The sequence below is a fragment of the Ips typographus genome, linkage group LG4 (genome assembly GCF_016097725.1).
Source record: "Ips typographus isolate SLU linkage group LG4, UJ_Ityp_2.0, whole genome shotgun sequence".
Taxonomy (NCBI): domain Eukaryota; kingdom Metazoa; phylum Arthropoda; class Insecta; order Coleoptera; family Curculionidae; genus Ips; species Ips typographus.
Window position 1 is genome coordinate 1268571 of NC_138425.1, and position 17377 is coordinate 1285947.

At 36.5% G+C, this 17377-nt stretch overlaps 1 protein-coding gene across 4 annotated transcripts in view; it reads right to left on the reverse strand.

The window, feature by feature from the left end:
* Positions 1–17377, reverse strand: part of LOC145728452 (integrin alpha-PS2-like) — a 40049-nt gene that overhangs the window by 17505 nt on the left and 5167 nt on the right. For 2 of the 4 annotated variants that reach the window (XM_081978701.1, XM_081978699.1), the window contains exons 2-7: positions 14512–14639; positions 12048–12148; positions 10219–10339; positions 9117–9178; positions 2784–2832; positions 2501–2578 (exon numbers count right to left, since the gene is read on the reverse strand). In XM_081978701.1, the coding sequence (XP_081834827.1) occupies positions 2501–2578; positions 2784–2832; positions 9117–9178; positions 10219–10339; positions 12048–12148; positions 14512–14639 (539 nt within the window). Of the gene's footprint in view, positions 1–2500; positions 2579–2783; positions 2833–9116; positions 9179–10218; positions 10340–11544; positions 11737–12047; positions 12149–14511; positions 14640–17377 lie in introns of those variants that run through there. The other 2 variants (XM_081978702.1, XM_081978703.1) reach the window with 2 other exon arrangements.

The following is a 17377-nucleotide window of genomic DNA, read 5'->3' on the forward strand; positions in this document are numbered from 1 at the left end:
TAACAACAATTATGACGAACAAGGTTTTTATTAAATCGGATCGGCAATAAATTTATTATACGATCTTGAACGATTAGCATCAATTTCAATATTTACGATCGGAATTCATTAGAACTTGTGCCTTTACCGTATAAAAATGGATTAGAAGAAATACGGTTCTGTCGTTACTGGGGAATGTACATAAAACACTCTAGCGTTATAAATTGCCCCCAAAGCGAAACTGTATACGCAATAATTAATAGAATTTTAAATCGTTTAACACTGTTGGTAGTTTGTGATTGGTAATAGGCAAATGCGGAGTCACCATTAGGTGACTAAAAAGCCAAAAAAACATCCAAAACGGCTTATTAAAAGCGCAGGTAGTACACCACAATGTATTCGATTATGCTTGCCTCATAAGAAGCACAATTTACATTAAGTGGTACTACACTTGTTAAGTTATTAAAGTGCCAAATACAAATTCAATCATTTTGACAGTTGTAGCGTTGTTCGTTGGCAAATTTAACCAAGTGACACTAGAGCGTGACAACTGTCAACTTTTCGCTCCATAGAGCTTACAGTGTGAAGAAACAAGTAAAGCAACACGTGAATATTAAAGCCCGCACACGGAGTCATCGAAACCAACTCGTGAAGTATTCCTTTATACAGGGTGGTCCAGTTTTAAATGTCAAACCAATTAAAAAATAAGTTGACATTCATTATGTCATTTTCCTGAAAAGTGCTTCCTAAGGAAAATACAGTCCTTCAAATTTCTGTTTAAAAATCGTTTTTTTTTGTCATAACTGTCAGACCGTTGGAGGAATATTGATCAAATTTGGAACAAGCCCTTTATTACGGTCAAAGACCCAAAACTAACCTAACCCAACTTAAAAATTGTCTTGGAAACGGAAAATTCACTTAAGAAGTTTAAAAAATATTATTGTAGCCAGTTTTCATAGTTTCCAGACAAACTGAAAGACTTTAGTTTTGAAAATTGAATTAGAAAAGATAAAAATTTCAGAAGCTTAAAAATTGTGTTTGTAACCAGTTTTCATGCAAATCGAGAGACTTTAATACTGAAAATTGACTTGTAGGCATAAAAACTACTTTTTCAAGACTTTGTTACTACAAATTCATACATTTAAACCTTAAAAATTGACTTGAACCCCAAAATGTGACTGAACTAATGAAAAGTGACATCAGAAGCTTAAAATTTGCATTTGAAGTAAGTTTTCATAATTTGAAGACAAATTTCAATATTTTAGTCTTGAAAATAGTCTTAGATGCAGGACATTGACATTAGATTCATGAAAATTGTCTTGAAAACTAACTTTTCTTGCTTTTAACTTTGCTTTTAATTTTCTCAGAATTCTGGACTATTTTTAGTGCTTCAAAACTGCTTTCAGCTTGGAAAATCGAGTTTCAAGACTATCTTTGCCAAGTTATTAACATAGCAAACTTAAAAAACTATTTTTACATTCTTCATAGACTTAAAATGGCATTCCAAGCTTTGTCACTATTAAATCGACTTCTAGACACCTCAGTGCTAAAAATTCGGTTATTTCTTAATAAACTAGACTGTTTTTAGTGTTTTAAGGCTGTTTTCAGTGCCTCAAATCGAGTTTCAAGACTATCTTTACAAAGTTTTTGACTTATCAGGCCTAAAAGCCAGTTTGTCCACTGACCATAATCTTGAAAATGTTATTTCAAGCTTCTTCACTATTAAATTGACTTCTACACTCATAGGTGCAATAAATTGTAGCATCTCTAAGAAATTCAGACTGTTTTTAGTGCTTTTTAAGACTGAAAAATCGAGTTTAAGACTATTTCCAAAGTCAAGTTTCTTCAGTAAAAAAAATTTTGGTACCAAATGCTACAATAATAGTCTTGAGAACTAATTTTTAGAAATAAAATAGTCTGAAAATTTAATTTACTTCTAGACTTGTTGTCCAGTCCAGAAAATTGAGTTGTACACCAATTAAAGTCTTGAAAATATACTTTTGGACCTTTTGGAGTCCTAGTAAAGTCAGTTCTAGCATTAAAAGTCAACTTTTATATTATTTTTAGTAGTAAAAAATGAGTTTTATGCACAATACAATCTTTGTCTTGATTTCCGGACTTTTTTTACTTCTTGAATGCCAGTTTCAGACACTCAACTAGGATGGCAGTCTGAGAAAGCAAATCATAAGACTATTCCTAGTAGTAAAAAAGTTTTTAGACTATTCAGTACAAATTTGGACTTTCACAAGTCTTGGATGTTCAGTTTTAAACTATAAAACGATTTTTTAAATTGAAATTTGGAGGACTGTATCTTCCTTAGGAAACGTTTTTCAGAAAAATGACATAATGCAAGTCAACTTATTTAGTGATTAGCTATCAAATGGTGAATTATTATTGACACTTAAAACTGGACCACCGTGTATTATTAATGAAGTTTTAAAAATTATTAAGTGGATTTGTTTGGTCAATAGATATGGTGGCGCTGATTAGAATGGTATGTCCGACGGTAGCTAAGAAATACCTTTAGCGCCGTACGTCGTGCCTAGGAGGCCGGGTGTATAGTTAAATCTTGCATGGGCGTCAATCGAGTACATTTGCCCTGAAAATTGAAAAAAAAAAAACAATTTTTTCTGTTTCGAAAATACGTTTCGGGCCACTACTGTAATGTAAGAGGGCTGGAAAATAAATTGGGATTAAGAAGCGGTCATCTATGCCACAAAATACAGAAAAGAAAACGCATCCTGCAAAACAATCTATGTAACGTTTATAAAGGTGAACTAAAAAAGATAATAAACATAGTTTACCTTGCCAGTAGTAGCTTCCAGGGGCACCCACGAATAATCGATCACCAATCTGAAAAAAACAAACTTTTTTAGTTCAAACACCTAAATTTTTTTAAATTATTTCATATTTCTAGATTTGTAGCTACAAAGTATGAATGTTACAGCCTTAAATCGCATCTGAGCGTACTTAGAAACAGTTTGGTGCGTAGAAATCCGCTTAACACGTTATTTATGCAAAACACGTTGCATTTACATGGCTTTTCTGATACCGGGACCATGTCTCCGACTATTAAAAGCGGCCGTTTATGACGTTCCGATCAGATATTGCGGCGAGTTGACACTGAAAAAACCCGAAACACAAATCTGCTTTTCTGGGTAAAGTACCAATCAGATTTGTGCGTTCTTTAAGCCACGTTTGATACAGAAATTCAAAGAAAATTAGTTTTACGTCACAAATTCCAATAATTTGTACCAACATAAACTGGTCTCAATCAGCGATGCTGTCAAGTCTATACAGCAGAATTTGTTGATGTTTAGTTGCCACCAGATGTCGTAACTCGTTAATACAGTGGGTTGTTAAAGTTTTTTTGACGTTTTTGACATAAAGCTAAAAGTGTCTGGCAATTTACAAAACTATTCTAGAGGCTTCTGGAAATTTAAAAAATTTCTTGAAAGGTTTAGAATATATTTAGAATTTTTCTGTACTTTGGCAACTTTGTCATTTGTCCAGTTGTAACGATATCCTAATTGTTTCTGTGATTATCTGGTAAACGTCATTTCAAAAACTCCAGCGCTGACATTTAACGTAAAAAATGGCAATTTGACAACACTGCAACAACTAACAAAAATTACAGTTTGACAACCTTGCAAAAATTAGGAAAAATGTCAGTTTGGCAACATGGTGAAAACTAAGGAAAATTACATTTTGGAAACATAAATTTAGTGAAAATTAGAAATAATGTTAATTTCGGAGTGTTGTAAAAAAATTGATAAAAACTTTGAAAATGGTGAGTTTGGCAACATTGCAATATGTTGGTAAAGTTTAGGAAAAATTGCAAGTTAGCAATATCACAAATATTTGGATAAAATTAAAATTACAGAAAATGACAACATTGCAAAAGTATGGAAGTTCAAGTTGAAAACCGGCAACACTGCTTACTGTCGCAGCCATTGACGTACTGTCACAGCTGGCGAACATTTCTGACACAATTCACAGTTGACAGCCAAAAAAACAATTGTTCGTAACGAAAATCGTCGTACGTGCCCCGCATTTATTATAAAATCGAAAAAGAGTAATAACTTGATAAACTCTCGGAGAAGGAAAAATGAATGTATAGCGCCAAAGCCATCCTCGATCTATTTCACTGGGGAATTCAGGGCCCCTAATGGGGAATGCGTGTACCGGGTCGGCCGCAAAGATGAATTTCCTTCTAATAAACTCAAATACCGTGAAGAAATTACGACCAAATGCCACATAGAATTTATTAAATTATTGCGAGCCTTTCGGATCCGCAACTTCCGCCTCGGCATTTGCGAAATGGCCGCCTTTAGGCGTTTGGAACGTATTTCAGGTGTCGCATTTCCCCCCCCCCCCCCGGAACCACTTTGGTTATAATACTTAAATAAATGCGTTCGATATATTCAGTTATTAAGTAATAAGTATTGCCCAAGGCTCAGATTTCTGCACAGTTATCAATTAGCATAAAAATGATGAACGTCACGTGATAGCCCCATTCATTAGCTTTCTTTTGTCATGGGGTCTGTGTCTATACGGCATATTACAAATAAGCGAGTTATGAACAATTTTTTGGAAAAGTGCACGAAATTTTGAATTTTCAAGTTTAATATACTAATAGTAGCCATATTGAATTTTTTGTCAAAATGTGACCTCTTTTACTAATTTCAAACTAGAGAACCCGAATGTGACGTCCCTTTGCTCCAACTGTCGCGGTTTCGGAGGCGACCTTAAAATTATGGAAGTTTTGACAGTATTCAGGGCGTGGCACTCTTAAACAAATGACATTTTGACAAATGACACTTCACGTCACATTTCTACCATTCTGCTGTCAAAACGACACAAAAACGAAAATAATTGTATTTGGTAATATCAAAATTAAAAATTCATAAATAACATACGTCAATAACATCTCGTTCAGTTCACATTTAATAGAAAAGGAACGACAACTATTACGTCACTGCCACAAGCCCTGTGGCGGTTACGTCATCAAGTGCTCCGCCATATTGAAATTTACGCACGTCGTTTATTACAAGCTAGGCTATCCATCTTTTTAATCACCTGTTTGGACGTTGCCGTATTGACAAATTCCTGCTTTAAATCTCACAATATGTATCTTTCATTAAGCAATTATAAATGAAAATGAAAAAACTATATTGTTTTGAAAAAAAACATTCTAAGAATCTCACATGAATCTGTATAATTCATCGGTCCGTTTATTACTGCAACCAACAATACACCAGTTTCACATCTGCTCGTGGAAGATGTGGCAACACAGGGCATAGTCCCAACTGACAGTCGGCTAAACATTTTGAGGTTAGGAATTTTAAAAAGTTGAAAAACACCAAAAACTACAAACATAAGAACTGAAAACTTAATTTAGGGTTGTTTAAGTTTATTAATTAGTGTTGTTATTGCGAGACCTTCGTAGAATTTAAGATTTTTCTTCACCAAACTGGAAAACTTGCAACATTTGGAGGTAAACAAAGGCGGAAAGTTCCAATCAAACTTTGGCTTGGGAACAACAACCACATTCAAACAAAATTGTCTGGAAAGAACATCACAGATAGGTGCATTCAAACGAGTCATTTAATAGACAAGAAAGGCAAATGATGACGTAACCGCCACAGGAAAATAAATGAACCATAGGTACTAAATACAGGGTAGTCACCACAAAAATGTCTAATTATTTTAATAACATATTCTGTATTCCAGAGTATGGTTTTATTGTTACATTTGATGCGAATTTCGTGGTGAGTTTCACGCTGAGCCCCCCCGAACAAGTATAACATAGAGATCCACGATCTCACAAGAACCACCACGGTCCGATAAAACGTTAAAGAATTTGAAATTCAATGGGCAGTATCTTCAGTACCTTATCCGAGTGGATCTACGGCGAAACATTACAGTTCCTCGGTGTTTAGCTTTTAAATGGCAAAGTAACAAGAACTAGTTAGGCAATAGCGATTTGTCATCTGAGCCGTAACGCTTTCTTTAACTTTATTCATCTTTATGTGTGTTTTGTATGTGTGTGCACGACCGATTTTATGTTATTTCCTGGTTTCGTTGGTTTTTTTTTCCGTTTTATTGCAGAAAGCAAAAATGTTCGTCGCGGTTCCATTTCGGGCGGGCCGAAAGGCCCAAAAAAAGCGTGCCAATAAGCCTTAAAGTAAACGGACAGTAAATAACGGCGGACAATTTGTCGGAGCGAATCTCCACTTAAGAGCAATAAATTAATGGTGGCGATTAAAAGTTTGCGTTTCGAAAATGCCAAAAAAAAAAAAAAAACCACGGCGTTTTCCAAATAACAGGGCACTAATGGGCAGAAGGGGCCAGCGGGCGGTCCGCGGCCTGTTAACCAGCTGTTAACGTGCGCCGACAAAACGACCATCCATCACAATGTGCAACTTATGGGCTCGTCCAGTTTGCAGCTTTTTACGATACCCTTTTGCATATGCCTTGACTTAAAACATGGGCGTGAACCTCATGCTCATATTTGTTCATCGCATTCTTTTCCTATTTAGTCACGTGTTCACACTGATAAAACATGTACATTTTTCTACTGCTAAATCTATACACTTCATAACCCAACAGTTAAACACAGTGTCACCAACACTAACGGTAAACAAATAAAAATTGACCTCAAAATTTACATACACAATTATTAATAACCACACAGACAAATTTGTAAACAGTTCGCAGTATGGTAACCCAAAAAAAAATTTGTTACCCAATTTACTTCCTCATAGTGTCCAAAACACCTGGTTTCTCTATTTTGTTGTATTCAATTCACAAAAATTCTTTTTAAAACTCGTTTTGTCCATGAATATGCTGAAACCTCTACATTTTGCTGCAAAACAGCCTTCAAAGGTTTTATGTGACACTGCAGGTAGTTTCTGAGCCTCCAGCAACAATCAGTAAAGCTTCTGAAGAAACTCAGTGTCTCCAATTTACTCTTTTAGATTATCAAGTACTGAAATGTTAGCTAATGTAACTTTCTGTCATTAGTACGGTATAGAGCAAACTGTAATTACTTAATCTTGACAAGAAGGTGACAAATTTTCTCTTGTGGTGGTGTAATTATGATTTTTTTTTGGTAATAGAGTTTTTAAATCAGATGATGATACATTTTCAACGAATCAACACGCATCTTCTTAAGTGAATCGTAAATGTCGAAAAACCGCCAAGTCACCGTAAGATAAGGCGCGTTAAAAAGAGCCGGTGCAGCTCGCCTATACAATTTCCAAGTGATGAATCGAAAATACCGAAACCTAATTATGCGCTTATAAGGTGTTAGTTTTAATATGGGGACGGTCGAATGTGGATGGAGAGATCGACGTGTCAAAATAGTCATTAAGGTTAAAGCCTTTTTTTATTCGGCCCATTCAGTCCGCCGATCGGGACATAATACGGCTGATTTGTGTACGGGTTGAGCAATCTTTTCATCGCCAACTTCTCCGGATGATACTTGACTTAAAATGAGCCGCAAAGTTTTCATGATTGATGGGTTGCTCAACATATTCATTTTTTACGATATAAGTCACTTCTGTCTTAGATTAGTTCTTAATTTTTTTTTTGCTCAATTAAAACTTAGTACGGTAAATTTTGAGCTTGAAATAATTGTATTTGTAATACTAAAATTAATACAAATACAACTGAGTACGTAAAATAAAAACTAAATCAATGAAATCAAGTTACAATTGGAAAAAATTCGAAGAAACTGTCAACAAACTGATAATTTTCAATTGGCGTTTCAAGATAAGAGATGCTCCCTCTGGTGATCAGTTATGAAAACAGTTTCAGGCATTCCACCTGTCATTTCTCCGTTTGTTTACGTTGTTTAAGTAACAGTGCACCGCCTACTATACTAGAAAGACTAGAAGGTGCTTTTTTTTTTTGCTTTTTTTTTGCTAATTTGAGGTCCTTTGGTATAAATATATCCTTTGCTGTGCATTAGAACCCTTATGGAGCAAAATAAAAATTTGCCAAAATTGCACTTTTGACAAAAATTGAATTTTTTGACTTTTTGAAAAATCGTAGCTCTTTTATTTAGACTCGTAGGAAATTCGTTCCTACGCCATTCGAAAAAGCATAAAAAATACTACAAAATGAGTTAAAAATGGCCTCTCTAGCTCCTCATGTTCCCGAGATATTGAATTTCAAAAAGTACCTAAAAAACCTCTCTAGTCTCGAATAAAGTTCCAAATTTGATCAATATTGCTCCAACGGTCTCACAGTTATGACAAAAAAAACCGATTTTTTAAACAGAAATTTGAAGGACTGTGTTTTCCTTAGGAAGCACTTTTCAGGAAAATGACATAATGAATGTCAACTTATTTTTTAATTGGCTATGGATTGGTGAATTATTGACATTTAAAACTGGACCACCCTGTATAAAAATCAAAATTATTATCATATAGTAGATAAAACAATCAGTATCTACAGTACTAAATTTGGATTTGAAACTCCCTACATTTTCACGGCTTGTACCGTTCTCTTACTAAAAAAAAGTACCGCAATTTCAGTGGGACCTCAAAAACGACCACGATAAACTTCTCGGTAGCGCAAAAAAACAACTTAAATTGTTCTCGTGACACATTTACAATAAATTTTTACAAATCTTGACGAGCTTGCCCAATGACGACCGCTTCCATTTTTGGTCGTACCACATACATAAATGCATATAACATTCTTACCGCGTGACGACTTATATTATTTGTTTCTTATTCTTTGCGGTGCACCACTTTAAAATACTGACGAGAACTATCTACAACAACAATAAAGCCGTAAAACACGTCAGCCATTTTTAGCTCTAACGTTTGTTTTTTTTTTAGGAATAATTGTTATGGGTATCATGATGTGAAATCGACCGTACACGGAAACTTGCTCTGGGAAATAATAAAGAATTAAATCAATTAACATTTTGCGTGTTCAAATCGCATATGTGTGCATTGGAAGATTGTAGGAAACGCTTAATTGTGCATGCAGACAGTTTTATGTCACTATAAAGGCAATATAGTTTGATTGAGGTTGTATAGGTGTGCAAGCAGTTGTGCAACCCCTCCAATTCCAAATAAACGGAAAAAGTGAAGAAAACAAGCCTATTTTTAACTACTTACCGAATTGATGGCGGCACTAAAACCAGCCTGGCAAGATCCCTGACGATGGTATCCCCAATTACCTGAAAACAAACGACAAATTAATCCTCGACACATGTTAAACATAGATCTTCTACGAGATTAAATTTAAATCCTAATTGGTTGCGGCTTACGGTGTTTTAGAGAGAAAAAAAGGGGAAAGGAAACGACTAAGTGACTTCGATCATGCAAGTTCCAGAAATGTTATCGTAGTTCATAGATATTCTAAGGTAATTTGTATTTCATTCTGACAGTTACTTTAGAGGACAAATCCAAAGAAAAAACACATGTCGACCAATTGGTTTCCCATCAAACGTGACAAAGCATGGGAACACGTAAAGAATCGGGAAAAAAACAATCGTCCCAAAAGCCCCAGGAATCGAACCTTTTTCTTTCGAACGGGATGCGGATATGGGGCCCATGTGGACCCCAGATGCGAGTCGCACGTGCACCGTTTGTCGCAGCACTAAAAATTTCGTAAAATCGTCGTTAAACGGTGCTAAATGAAAGGATTGACTCGGGCACGGTAAACAGACGCCGGGTACTTAACGTTTTTATGCAAGGTTATACCATCTTAGAAACTTGTTGATTGGTAACGCAAATATCTGTCCGAACAATTACCCACAAATTAAAAGCATACTTTCTTAGGTATAGGAACAATGGTTAGAACCAGGTTTTGCAAATAATTTAGTTTGAAATTGTCACCCTGTATGAAAACCTTAAAAGCTTCCCAAGCGTGATCATAAGAGGTCTTAAGTGGGCTTTTATTTTAAGATAACCAACCCCCTTGGGGTTCTTAAGAGCAATTTACGTTTCGTCGCTCTAATCTCAGACGTCTGTTCAATATCAGGACGTGGAAAAGTGAAAAACTGGTTGCAGAAGTTTATTCCTAAAATAGTCCGGATAAACATTCCGTGAAACGCCAAGATGAAAGGGACCCAAAGATCCTTCTGTTTGTATGTATATTTTTTATGCGAGGGAAGTCGTTAATTAGCTTGCCGATGATGGTTCATGGGGTGGTCGTTCTGTTTAAAATCCCTATAAACATTCGTAAAAAAAAAGTGGTTCTAGGTGGTCTACTTACTAGTTCTGCAAGGTGAGTATTCCTCAAATTTCTCAAAGAGCTGATCGGCCACAAAGCAAGTTCCTACAGGGTCCCTACGGTTCATCTCCTTGCTGTACCATACGTATCGGGGTGCACATGCCTATAAATAGAAACAAAACAATCATTCATATAAGCTTATAAGAGTTGATTATCCTCTTTAACAAAGTAATGTCCACTACTTATCAACGCAACAACAATAACGTTTATTAATCTCTGGGATACGAGCGGAAATCGTAAATAACAAAGTTAATTTTCCAAAAAATCGCTGGTCGAGATAAAAAAATAAATATCTTTGAGTTCAGAGGCGCGAAGATGGCTAGGGAAGTAATAAAAACGATATCGCAGGTCGAAATAATAACGATAGTAGTGGAAGATCCGTTCGTACAGATTCAGTCGGTTTCGGATGTCGCGGCTCTATTTCTGGCACGACCGTCATCCAGAAATAACCAAGTCCACGTTGAATTCCCCCAATGCCGGCGTTGCGAAAGGCCCGGCCTGGATTTGACATCAAAGTGCGACGATGACGGGATCTGTTCATTCACTTTGGAATATGAGACTGTTTCACCTGGTAGAGTTGACGATTTTTCAGTCCTGGTGTGATGGGGTAGCATATAGCTTCATCATTTGGAAAATGATTGTCTTGTTGAGCAGTCCAGTCAGACCTTCTCTGGAAAAAGTATAATTTCTGAACTGCTACACGTTGCACAAACCATCTTTATTGGAAAGTAGGCACATTTGGAGATCATATTTTTTGAAAAGTCACGAACCAGACATTAAGAGATCTAGCGTTGATTTTCTCACGTCGAAAACGATAATTCGGTATTTTTCGAGGAAGAATCCGAGGGGATTATCATCGTCGGCCATCTTAGTTGCACATGTTGATCCGTGACGACCTGAACGAGCAGTTTATCGGCCGCCGAGCCTAAAATTCTTTGTTTTGAGATGATCGCGCGCCTCTCTTTGTAAATACTTATTTTTAAAACACCTCTCTCTGTCGTTGCCACTTAAGACATTGTCTGTTAACGGGGCTCGTCTATAATAAGATAAAGGCGATTTGACATGACGGCCTTACAATAAGTTGCTATACTCATTCCAGAACACCTTTTCTGTAATCGTTTTTAATTTGTCCGGAGAATGACTAAGAAGAGTACACCAAAATGTATCAAATTCTTGGAGCATTTATGGCAGGTTTACATGGCCAGAATTTGCGTAAATCACATCACTGTCTGAAACTTGTGATTGCTGTGCAATTTACGAAAATGCTGCACATGTAGACTTAGCATGACACTATGAAAAATTCTGTACCTGTAACAATTCGCTCTTGTAAAGTTCCTTACAGGCTTTTCAACACTGTTTCCCATCTTTGCGCACCAGACATTAAAAGGGTTGGTATTTTTATTCATTCTTCTCTCAGCTTGATATAAAGCCCAGATCAGCGAATAACAAGCCCCAAAAAGTTTTATAAACACAGAACAACTCATTGATTCAAGAACGAATAAACATATTAAACAATAAACACAAACAATTAATAATTGGTTTTGACACTTTTAGGTTATGTGTTCTGTCGTCTGTCAACTGGCACTATTTTTCGATTTTGCGGTGTTGCCGGCGTTTGTGCAATCTGACAGTGTTTTTTAAAAGCGTTTGATTCTGACTGACTTACTTCGGATGCTTGTAATTCCAGCGAGGTTGAAGGCCGCCTCTTGCGTGTAAAAATGACTAGAGATAACGGCGGGCCCTTGCTAGTGCCACGATAATATTTGCCAAACAGATAAAAGCTTTTAAACCTCCCTGTTAGTAATACTTACAACGACTGGTCCGCCTTGATCGTTGCCGGAAGTACTCAGGGTGGCTCCGAACCATTGATGGCTCTTCTGGTCCATTTCGCGGTTTCCAAAGTATTGATTTCCTAAAATATTTTCCTCGTTAAAATTCAAGAAAAGGTAAATAAGGAAGTTAAGAGAATTACAGAAAACAAACTCGTCCTACACAAATACTACTACCACGGTATTTCAATGATAATGATGAGCGCCTGTCCGGAGGTCGATAGCATACTCCCACACAACAACGTCTTCATAACGACCATTATCTTACGGACAAACAGAAAATATGATTGGAAACTAATTCCGGTAATGGACTGTGCATAGTTGCATCAATGCAAAATACACGAGAGTTTGGGAACGACCGAGATTGGAATGTAAAAATACCGTGCCACTCGCCATATATACTTGACATTACCAACTAAACTATCGCCTTAAAGGTCTTAAAGGTACCTTTAAGTCTCATTGTATGTAGATACGTCCAGCACGCTTACTCCTCTATATAGAGTTTATGACTGGGTATTAAATTTGTAGACACGACGAGAGGAACGATTGTTGCAAAAAGTAGGACCCCATAACTCGATTATTGTGACAGATACGTCAAAATGTCACATGACCGAATTTTAACTGAATTATTACACCAGAAAACCTCTTTGTCTGTCATTGTTTTTTTAGTAGTTTTTTTTTAGTTGAGTATTTGTATAAAATTGCAATTGTTTTCTTCATTGATAACTAATCCTAAACTGGGATAGACAGATCAAACATTAAAATGACCTTAAGGATGAACTATTTCTTTTTGACTTTAGCGACATATGGTTCAGGTTCTCGCTCCCGTTATTTTTCCATCTTTTTGCTGTCCCTCGAACGCCCGTAGCTTTCTTAACAAGATCGGCTCGCCACATATTATTCACTAAAATGGCGAATTCCACTCGGCTGCCAAACATATAAAGCGCAAAGTGCTAAAATGCCAGCGCAAGAACCTGATAAATCACATCACCCGCAAGAAGTAAACATGCGGTGCAACGCAAATAAACCATTCGTTATTTCTTTATGGGCGCACGCTTAACAAATGGATTCGTATGGCCTTAATCCATTTACCAGAATCGTCAATTCGGGTGAGTAAACCAATTTGCATAGGCAATGACGAAAATGAGTCACTGAATTTACTTTAAATTTGTGTGAATCGTATTTAATAAACATTAACAAATTTGTGTTTGTCTTTTAAAGATGTCTCAACTCAAACATGACTCAAGAGTTACCTCATGCAATGTCAATTCTTAGGATTTTTTCGTCATTGCTAAAGTACTACTGGTCAGTTGAATATGCAGATCTAAATCCGTGAGATTTATTGCTCAAACATTACATGCTTAAACTACCACTGTTATAATTCAATTTTCAAAAGTGGACCACTTCCATAAGGGTTTTCAGAGAAATCATAGAAACACGACAATTCTCCAATCTAGTTTACCGGCAATTTGTAAGTTTATAAAGCAAAAACCGGATGTCATTTGTTGCGATATGCCCTATCTGACACGTAAACGTTAATGGTTGCATGATGTTTAACATAGTCGAGCGCCATTAGCGTCAAATCGTTCAAAGACACCAAGTAATTTATTTAGCAAACGTTAGAAACGGGGGCAAATGACAGTTCATTGGGCATGTAAAATCTGTGCCTACAGTGGCAAAAGTTGTGCAACCGCGCAAGTTACGAAAAGTACTAATTTCATTCCGTCCAATTAATAATTTCTCCCTTTTTTTGATGACAGAATGAAAAATCTCATCCTGATCTCACTAAACCCCTATTTGATAAGCATCCATAGTGACGTCATTGAGAGGAGTTCGAACAGGTGCCGCCATACACAGTAATAATTGTATTGTTTTTTGAAATCACGTGACCAAACACAAACTACAAGAGTGCCTTGACTTGCCTAAATACTGCACTTTCACTACAATTTCGGTTCTAGGTTAACTACAATACTGACAGAATCATTAAACTTGTGTCACCCTATAGAAGTAATAAAATATCCTAAATCTAGACATTATACAAAGTGGACCTGATATCACAGTACTCCATTCGGTGTAAGTGATTAATTCCAACATTAATTAGTGGCGCTAATTAAGAGCGTGTATAGTGCCGCACTTGATATCTTCGGTACCCAATGACATGTTAACAGCCAGTCTGGCGGTACCCAGGAACGTCGCTTAGACTGTGACCGTATGTGTGTGTGTGTTTATGAATGAACGTTGTTGCTATATAGGCGCGTGGGCGCGGTCACCTCGATTTTGAAAAACCGAAAGTGACTGCAGGCGCCGTGATTACTAAATCGCTACCTACGTGCCGTAATTAGCATTTTGACGCGAGTTTTTCTTGCTTACAGCACGGTGGTAATATAATAAACGTGTAATTTGGACGGTTTTAATTTTTTTGGGCGTATAATTTCGATATGCTTACCATCTTTGTCGAACGGGATTTCTTCGCAGGAATCGTCTCCGTCGATTCGGCATTTAAAAACTGCACCGCCCTGTCTCACGGTGGATGGTTGGTTCCTCGATTGCGCTTCCGGAGCACCAACCAGAACCCTAGAACATCCGTACAGTTGCAAATTAAAAATTCATGTAATTACAGATCGAAATTAAAAAATTACAATGGCTGAATGGCATCTATCTGTCAGAAGTGACACACCGCTGACTTTTGACAGAGCAGGGTTGCCACATGTTTATTATTAGAAACGCCGTCATGTCAGGTCTATACAAATAACGTAATAGGAAATTTTAGTTATTACATTCAATATTTAGCATAACAACTAATTGAAAATAATAGAATATAAATACATGCACTTGAAAATAAAATAGAATCGAATGACTTAGCATCGGGCAACCGTCCAGCAAGATTAACAATCGACAATGTTCAGATCAGGCCTGAACGGTGGACATATTGTTCCTATACACATTCAGGTGTATGTAGGTCGGCAGTAATTCGCGCTGACAATGACACCGTTTAGTTGTTTATTGAAAATTATTGCACAATCTGCCCCGACTGTACGATACAGGGGCGGCTCGTTAATATTTCTAAACTTTACCTGACTGGAGTTCATCATTCACCCCGTTTCAAAGAAGGAACCGTGTCAGGTGCCCGATTTATCATTTTTAATTTCTCCGGTGACACTTTTGGGTGTCGAAATGCACGTGAAGACTTTCGGTAACGTTAACCAGTTTTTTTTCTCCTACTATCCGTCTAGCATATTAATTTGAAAGTTAAAACAATCTTTAGGCTGGAATTTTTTCTACGAGACTGGGAAAATATTATCTCAATCGCGCAACAATAACAAGCAGATGTCCGAAATAAAAACCACGACCCGGAGAAAATGTACTAAATTATCGTTGGTGTCTTGCCAAACCTACGGGACGTGGGCAGATTCAACCTGCGAGGTGATTCAGTTTTTGTGATGACTAAAACGGAAACTGACTCCACGATCAATTTTTGTTTTGCTATTTATTGGTGGCATAATACAAGTTTCAAGACATTATTTTAAATTTAGAAATTGCCTGTGATTTCTTAGCAAGGATGTTAAAGTAAATTGGTTTAAGCAGTATTTGCCTAAATGACAATCATCGTTTGTCGCTGTAAACTGCTTATTTTGACCAATCACAAACTACTCAAGCTTGGTTCACAAGCAAATATGTCCGTGGAGATGAACGAAAACGATTTTAACACTACGCTAATTGATTTTGTCCAAAGTTCCCTATTTTGTGGGATTCAGATTGCCAATCGAATGAAAACAATAGGTATTCGGTACAGTCAGAGAGAAAAGCGCTGTCAAAGTTTGAACCAAGCCAGAAACACAGTTTGAAAAGACAGTCAGCGACAAAATCATCTGTTAAACTCACTTGAAGTGTGAAAATGACAGTTTTATCCACATTTTTGGAATCCTCATTAAGTTTCCTATCTATTAACCTAAAAAAACACTAAAAAATCGAGTATAGTCAGTCAGAAAAACAGTGTCAAAGTTTGAACTGCCAGAAACACAGTTTGAAAGGACAGTCAAGGACAAAATCGCCTGTAAAACCTACTTGGAATGAGAAAATGACAGTTTTAAGCACATTTTTGGAATCCTCGTTAAATTTCCTATTCAGTTACTTGGAAAAACCGTATAAAATGTGGTACAGTCTGGGATAAAAGCAGTGTCAAATTTTGAACTAAAAGAAACACAGTTCGGAAGGACAGTCAGGTACAAAATCGCTGGTAAAACCCACTTCTAGTGGGAAAATGTTTGATTTAAGTACATTGTTGGAATCCTCATTAAATTTCCTATTCAATAGCCAAAAAAAAACAAAAAACATATCGGTACAGTCAGAGAGAAAAACAGTGTCAAAGTTTGAACTAACAGAAACACAGTTTGAATGGACAGTCAAGGATAAAATCGCCTGTAAAACCCATTTGTGGTGTGAAAATGACAGTTTTAAGCACATTTTTGGAATCCTCATTAAATTTCCTATTCAATAGTCTAAAAAAACACTAAAAAATCGAGTATAGTCAGTTAGAAAAACAGTGTCAAAATTTGAACTGCTAGAAACACAGTTTGAAAGGACAGTCAAGGACAAAATCGCCTGTAAAACCCATTTGTGGTGTGAAAATGACAGTTTTAAGCACATTTTTGGAATCCTCATTAAATTTCCTATCCAATAGTCTAAAAAAACACTAAAAAATCGAGTATAGTCAGTTAGAAAAACAGTGTCAAAATTTGAACTGCTAGCAACACAGTTTGAAAGGACAGTCAAGGACAAAATCGCCTGTAAAACCCATTTGTGGTATGAAAATGACAGTTTTAAGCACATTTTTGGAATCCTCATTAAATTTCCTATCCAATAGTCTAAAAAAACACTAAAAAATCGAGTATAGTCAGTTAGAAAAACAGTGTCAAAATTTGAACTGCTAGCAACACAGTTTGAAAGGACAGTCAAGGACAAAATCGCCTGTAAAACCCATTTGTGGTGTGAAAATGACAGTTTTAAGCACATTTTTGGAATCCTCATTAAATTTCCTATCCAATAGTCTAAAAAAACACTAAAAAATCGAGTATAGTCAGTTAGAAAAACAGTGTCAAAATTTGAACTACTAGAAACATTTCTTTTCGCTGTCACCGAGTGACGTGTGTGTATGCGACTGTTAAGCTACACGGTGCGCCAAATCGAGAAACCGATAAAACATGAAATTGTGTAAAGATGGTTTGTTGTAAATGCGACATTGACAAGGAGCCCGTTTTGCTGTTTTCGGTTCGACGACGAATAAAAGCGTCACGTTCTTAGTACAAAAACGC